Raw genomic sequence first — 7986 nt, forward strand, 5'->3', positions numbered from 1 at the left:
AATTTAATGGTGTTCTTCAACATTGAGTCTACATTTGTGGTTCCCAGGTGTCCTTGAGGGGTTTCAGAGGGTCCCCCATCAAAATAAGGAACAGTTTAATGTCACTATTGTGTCACCGAGAGAATGTATAAGAACAATTATTCAGATCATAGATGGGTTTCACTCTCTCCCTCTACTACAGTAATAGACACACAGTTAAAGAATTCAGTACTAAATCATATCTTAACTAAATCTTCTCATCCCTGGCACAAAAACCTTTCACATGGGGATCCACGGCCAAATACGTATCAGTTTAGGGGTCCTTCACGTGAAAATGTTTGACAACCACTGCTCTAAAGGGTCTGAGTTACAGTAAGTGTCGCATGATGCAGAATAACCCTGAATGTTGACAAGCGACCCTACAGGGGTACCAAGTGAGTTGACCTCTGACACCAAGGCTGTCCCGACCAAGACACAGTTTGTGACGAGTTTGGAGTGAGAATGTGGCGCCATGCGTTTGTACAGCAGTGATTCTCAACCTTTTGAATTTCAAGGACCCCCAGTTTGATATGCATTAGACCACGGACCCTCATCTGAGACTGTTCAAATGGAACCTTGATGGCTCTGGCAAATGGTTGTACAGGCACGGCGTTACAGACCCCTAAACTCTTAAAGGACCCCTGGGGGTCCCCGGACCACTGATGTACCATACATATATACAGCATGTGCTGTATGTACATTGTCCATATGTAGCAGACTGCAACGGGGGTCATATCATCTATTCAGCATATTTGAGAACTTGAGCTTTAATCACAAATTCTCACGACTGGTGTTCAAAGTTTTATGTCTGAAGTTCTAAAGTATTAAATTCTGAAATATCTCAGCATTGAAATTCTTAGTAGAATATTCTGTAGCTGTTGAATCAGGTCGGTTTGTATCTGGGATGAGTTAATGTTCTGTATTCCACACAGAAGTTGAATATACTGTACATCATATCATACATGTATCAAAAAATAACGAGCCAAAAATATTGTGTTGCTGTCGTGGTGGAACCTTTGTATGTCCCATTTACTTTTCAGGAAATGGAAAAAAATAACCTGCATTTCATACTTTTGATTGGTTAAATATTTATAAAACCTGCAGACACACTCCACCACTTTCAACCTGGTGTCCGTATTTTGGGTATCTAGCCGATCTGCAAGCTCACAATGTGTTGCATCATGAAGCATTGTGAGCTTGTACATCTGCTATTTTCACTAATTAAGTGCAACACATATGACAAAGTATAAAAGACTGCATTAATTTATAAAAAACAAAGATGAAATATCGACATACATGGTTTCTGCCTAGAGTGACAATATGCATTTTTAGGCTTCAGTGTCCAGACTGAGACATAATTGGAAATCACATTTTAATCACATTTTCACACCACATGGTTCAAATTGGATTCAGAAAAATCTGTTTCAATGTGATTTTATTACTGTTCAGACTTGATAAAAATCTGATTCCAATCTGAATAGACAAAGAAATCTGATTTGATCTGCCAGTGCCTGAGACTGATCAGCTGTGTGTCTGTGAAAAGACACCGAGGGACAGACATGGAGACTTCAGAGAAGAGAGAGAAAGTCCATGCTGTGAGTTGAACTTATTTTATTTAGAAGAAAATGAAAAATCAACCTTGGTCTAAGCCTGTCTGATCAAGTAAGTACAGTAGCACTTACTTGATCAAGACCACAAAGTCGAAACGTCGTATTGCTTGTTGCTGTGAAAAATTGGAGCATTTAATAGTGAGTTGGGAGCCGCCCTCTTGTTTTTCAATTGGAATGGTCAACCGTGTCAAAAGCACCTCTGAGATCAAGGAGGAATTCAAATTGAGCAATAACGAGATTATGTCAGGTCACAGATCATCCTGATGGTTTTGTGACCGAAACGTTGATTGAAAAAAGGAAAAAGTGTGTGCGGGAGTTGGTTTCTTCTTTGACACTATTTTGTCGTTTCAGTACTTTTGTACTGAAACGACACTTACAAATGAAGAACTACTCGGCAGGCATTCATTTACAAAAAAACATAAAAAGGTTGAAAGAGTGAGAAGTTTTCTGCCAGACCACAAAGATTTGCACAATGTCCTATATCTGTTACTGTTCTCTTGCTGCACCATTATGTACACATCTGCATCTGCTGCTATTTTTGTTGACACAATCGTAATCATATAGCAGGTTTCGACATGAGGTTATGGAAGAGGAATTCAGGAAACAGATCTGTGCAAAGGAGAAGAGAGATGAAAACCACTGGAAAGGTTTGTGTTTTTTAGGATTTTGACCTGCTTTTTTCTGCTCTGTCATGCGAGCCCCGTTCCAACTTATTTGAACACTTAAACCCCAGCATCTGTATTGTGGGGAAAGCTTTCGCTGAAAATAGCCACGTTGTGAGTTGTCGATCTGCTATTTTCAGCAAAAGCTTTCCCCACAATAACAGAAAACCAAAAATAAACTAGTATAGAGCCCTGAGGGACTCCTGTCAGCCTTGAGTTACAACTGTACTTTGACCGCTTTTTTCCATCAACACCAATTCTCTTTAGCTTGTTATGGGCTTGTAGATCTGCTAAAAAACGTAAAACCGTGCTGGTCATCAGTCAGTCTCACTCACACACATATTTTGGCCTATAACTCTTGAACCGAAGGCGTATATGAAAATGATTTTTCTTCTCTGGATTCCTTGGGTCATAACACAACTCTGGCCAATTGTGGCATACTAGATTTTCTGCCATGTTGTGCGTTTTTCTTCTTGCTACTAGTCCTGCAGATTTTGTCTGAAACTCAAATGTCCGAAACTCAAATCAGCACACATTATCTCTGGGGTCATGTGATCAAGATGTATCCGTCAGACTTTTTCAGACTGGATATGACTGCCCTGGGTAGGCAACCCGGCCTGGCGGAGACCTGCAGCTCTGAGGAGCACACTTTTCTAGTATAAGTGTGTGTGTGTGTGTGTGTGTGTGTGTGTGTGTGTGTGTGTGTGTGTGTGTGTGTGTGTGTGTGTGTGTGTGTGTGTGTGTGTGTGTGTGTGTCCAACTCCCCTCGCTCCTCTCTCTCGTTCTCTCTCTGTTTTGACTGGTTCTGTCAAAAGAGCAGCAGCTGTAACATTGTTTTTATATTAACACACAGAGAGACAGACTGACAGAGGAGATGAGAACAAAAGGGGGAGATAAAAGGTGAGCGAGACAGATGTTTTCTTCTGTAAGACAGTGGTTTTCAAGGTGGGGGCCACCAGGGGGAGCCAGGGATGCGGCCGGCATTAAATTCATAAGAGTGTTGGGCATATTTGGGGCATGTTAATGTCTAAATCTTTCAAAATGTAATGACTTAATTAATACAAATAGTGAAAATATTGATATACACTCCTCCCCGCCCCCTTTTTCCTCCCTTTTCGCAATAAGGGGCCGACAGTAGAAGAGGGGAGGTGAGGAGTTTTAAATAGTTTTATTTTCCAGGTTGCATTCTGTGGATATTTCTTTTGATTCTCTGCTGTTCAAAGTCATTTTATTTCGTCTCCGGGGATAAATGTGTCTGGGAGACAAGTACCAGCTGCACACGACACAACATCTAACATTATTCATATTTATTAATTTAATATTATCACCGTAATATATCACCCCAGCCAATATACCTAGTCAAAAGATCACCACCTTAGCACCACCTCAGAACCTTCTACCCCTGTGTCTACCCACAGGAAGGAGTCCATTGAGGAGTGTGATTGGCAGAGGAACAAATGAGACATAGCTTAATTATAGCTCCACACAGGGACCCTGCATATATCTCCTATACCTGACGGCAATAACCTATACCCAAGACAAAAATGGCAAGACATGCCATCTCCGGTTTACTTCCCGTATCTGCGTGAAGTAGGCGGACGCCTTTTTAGGAGACCGGAAGCAGGTTGGAGTCTATTCATTCCAATGGAAGAGTGAACATGAACACAGCTTCTGAATCTTTAGCCCCATGGTCACTGAACTAAATATTGGACCCGATCGTCACAAGCCACACAATATTATTATTATTATTTATTTTTTTCAGGACGTTCACGAGATTTGCCGTCAGACGCCGGCACCCACCTAGGAGACCATTTGTAGGATTTGTGTACCATTTTGCCACTATAGTGACTACAATTGGGATGGTGTATGTTCCTAAATTAACCATCCTTGCCTGTCATGGTATAGTACATGGGAGGGGTCAGACCCAATTTTCCTCGCCTGCCTAATGGTGGATTGTTATTTTTATTGTTATTTTTATTCTGTCAATGCATTTGATTATTTAAAGTCTTAAGTACCGTCCACACCAAGCACTATAACTATAACGAGAACTAAACCGTAACTTATTGTTCACCACTGTTGTCATTATAGTTATGTGTGGGCTCTGCCATCCACTTCAGTTAGAAGGATTTTTAGTTGTAGTGCTTGGTGTGAACAGACAAAACACTGCTTTACTGTGTAACAGCCATGTTACCAGTCTTTTTGGTGACACCTCCAGTAGTCGAGGCACACTGGACGCTGTGTCCCTTAAGATTTGATGACAACCACACAATATTATTGCAATCTATACTTCTATACAAAAGGTTATGGATACATTTTTTTATTTACTGTCAGTAGCCTACTCATTTCCAAATACAGAGGCAAATTCTATACCCTAAAATAAATATATCTCTACTGTTGGGCAGAAATCAGCCAACTCCAAAATGCTCATTTTCCAGGGAATGAAAAAAAAAAGGTGAAATCAGGAGGTTTTGTTCATCACTGATAAGAACATCTGAATGGACCTCCAAACTCACAATGAGGTTGGAGGTCAAAAGGGGGTGGAGTCAGCAAAACCAGCTAACTCCACCCCCTTTGGTGGAGTTAGCTGGTTTAGCAGAAAGTTTCAGGATCCAATGGAGTTAGCTGGTTTTGTCATAAGTGCTTTTTAATACTATTCATTGGTTAATTTTTTTTTACCAACACACAGACGTAAATGGTTTTCAATAGCACTGATTTATAGGGGGAAAATGCAAAAGCGTCAAAATGAAGTTAGCTGGTTTCTGCCCGACAGCACTTCCAACCTGGTGTCATTATTTTGGGTATGTCATTATAGGTGATTATTTTTTTATTTATTTTTTATCCACAAAAGAAACGCAAAGATGGTTGATCTACAAGTTCAGAACTCATTGCGGGTGTGCCTACAGAGCTCGACAAACTTTGGTGTGCCTTGGGCACAAAAAAGGTTGAAAGGCACTGAAATACCGTTACCCTAAACGTTCTCGGAGGGCAATCTATGACGTGTCTATGACGTCATTACTATGATCATCCATATTTGGGCGATGTTTCAGCCCAAGCTGATATGAGTATAAAACATCATTACCTAGGCACATCTGTCTAATTGCATAATAAATAAATGTACTGGTGTGAAAAAGCCAAGTACTACTGCATGTACAAGCTAACCATGAATTGCACTATCATAGATAATAATAATACCTGGGCAAGTGAGCATAGGCTATTGGAATAGGTGTGCATTCATCTGGTAGAAGACCACTGTGTGCCCTGGATCCCGAGAAGGACCTTCAAGTCTAATAAAGGACGGTAGAAAGGCTCCATCATGGCGCTAAACATCGCTGGAGTGATAGTGATGATCATGTTCTACATGCTGATTCTGGGAACCGGAATTTGGGCATCGTTCAAGTCCAAAAGGGAAGCGAAGAAGACCAAGGCGGACAAGACGGACATGGCTCTGCTGGGCAACCGAAGCATCAGCCTGCTGGTGGGGATGTTCACCATGACGGCTACCTGGGTGGGAGGAGGCTTCATCGTGGGCATAACGGAGGCCGTGTACAACCCCTCCATGGGGCTAGTCTGGGCAATCATGCCGCTCACAGCGACCGTGTGTTTTATCGTCGCTGCCCTTTTCTTCGCCCAGCCGATGAGAGACAAGAAATACGTCACCATGATGGACCCTTTCCAGATCAAGTATGGAAGAGTGCCGACGGCCGTGCTGTCGCTGGCCGCACTCGCGTCTGAAATCCTGTGGGTGACGGGAACGCTTATAGGGCTGGGTGTCACCATGAGTGTGATCCTGGACTTGCCGTACACTGTAAGCATCTGGATTTCCGCCGCCGTGGCCATTACCTACACCCTGCTGGGAGGTCTTTACTCTGTGGCTTACACTGACATCGTACAACTCATCCTCATCTTCATCAGCCTGTGGCTGTGTGTCCCGTACGCCCTGACGAACCCCGCCACATCCGACATCACAGAGACGGCCGTCAACGCTACCTTCCAGCCCCCCTGGATCGGTGCTGTGGCGCCGGACCAGGCATGGAAATGGATCGATGACTTTTTACTGCTGAGTTTGGGGAACCTGGGTCTTCAGAACTTCCACCAGAGGACCCTGTCCGCCTCGTCCTCGTCTACAGCCAAGATCACCTGCTATACCGCTGCCTTCATCGTGCCCACCTTTGGAATCCCTCCCATCCTGCTGGGTGCAGCCGCTGCGTCCACAGACTGGAGCCTGACCTCCTATGGATCTCCGTCTCCGGCTGAGCGCGGAGAGGCGGGTCTAATCCTTCCCATCGCCTTGCAGTACCTCACCCCGCCCGCCGTCTCCATAATCGGCATCGGAGCCGTAGCCGCCGCCGTGATGTCGTCCACAGACTCCTCCCTGCTCTCTGCGGCCTCCGTCTTCACCTCCAACATCTACAGGAGCATCCTGAGGCCCCAGGCGTCGCAGAGAGAGGTCCAGTGGGTGATCCGGACGTCCGTGGTGATATTCGGACTGGCCGGTACGTGCCTCACTTTCCAGAACAACAGCGCCCTCTTGCTCTGGATGCTCCGTGCGGACCTCACCTACACCCTCATGCTCCCGCAGCTCGTCTGCGTCCTGTTCTTTGAGATCTCCAACGGCTACGGGGCCGTCCTGGGCTGTCTCACTGGCGTGCTCTTGAGACTGCTGTTCGGAGAGCCATCCATAGGGCTGCCGGCCGCCATCTGCTTCCCAGGATGCACTGTGGTGGACGGCGCCTACGTCCAAGCTGCTCCAATCAGGACCATCTGCATGATCAGCTCGATGGTCGCCATCTTGCTGTTCTCCTACCTTGCTTCGCTGCTGTTCAACAAAGGGCTGCTTCCGGAGACGTGGGACGTGTGTGGAGTGAAAGTGTCGCACCAGACGCTCACCCCTGACACGCCGGCGAGCGCCAAAGGAGAAGACGAGGATGAGAACGCCGAAGTGGTGAAGGAGATTGAGCCGCAGCCGATGTTAGATTCATTATGTTAAGGATCATTAGGGCTGGGTACCAAAACCTGGTTCCAAGTACAGTAGGAACAGAATCCAGAATGCCAAGAGAAAAACTAGACCGGATAATAACTGTTCATTATTACAAACTACGGCTACATATCCGCGAGGGTGTACAGTATAGCTAAAGTATCTGCCAGGATACTACTGTACACGCTTTGAGATGGAAAACCATGTCCACTCGTCCATGGTGTTGAAAGGTGCAGTCACTTTGAGTGTACTAAGTGCTAAAAAATAAGTGTCCACCATCCTGATGAAAATCCCCATGAGTGTATACATGTGCATTATGAGAATGAACATGCGGTTCATAAGGTTCCACTGCATTTCCTGTTAAACTGCAAGCAGCTCAAAATGTTACTGTCCCCAAATGGTTGGACTGCTGCTGCTTTCCATTGTGTTATGGAATATACTGTATGCATGAGAGGTTAATGTGAGGTTAATATTCATTACAGTTCTTAACCACCTAAACCCTTTATACTTAGTGAACTTTGCTGGGGTCAGCTCTGTACTTGTCCTGCTCTTGCTGAAAATAGCTGACTTATCAGTTTGTACTAGTAATTGTAAATACTATTTACTTAGAGATAGCTCTTAACATAATGAAGACATTACTTGGCCTTTTTTAATTTTCTTTCCATTTTTTTTTTACCATTTTGGAACTAAAACATGGAATCGATAAGAACATTTTGAATTA

The 7986-nt window shown here is 44.2% G+C and overlaps 1 protein-coding gene across 1 annotated transcript; it reads left to right on the forward strand.

Moving 5' to 3' along the window:
- Positions 1-5603: 5603 nt before the first annotated feature.
- LOC311058542 (high affinity choline transporter 1-like) lies at positions 5604-7277 on the forward strand (the record flags this gene model as incomplete). Its single annotated transcript, XM_084076005.1, has 1 exon — positions 5604-7277. The coding sequence occupies one exon, from the start codon at positions 5604-5606 to the stop codon at positions 7275-7277; it is 1674 nt and encodes a 557-aa protein (XP_083932131.1).
- Positions 7278-7986: the final 709 nt, after the last annotated feature.

This window comes from Gymnoscopelus microlampas, assembly GCF_963454915.1.
Source record: "Gymnoscopelus microlampas genome assembly, chromosome: 13".
Taxonomy (NCBI): Eukaryota; Metazoa; Chordata; class Actinopteri; order Myctophiformes; family Myctophidae; genus Gymnoscopelus; species Gymnoscopelus microlampas.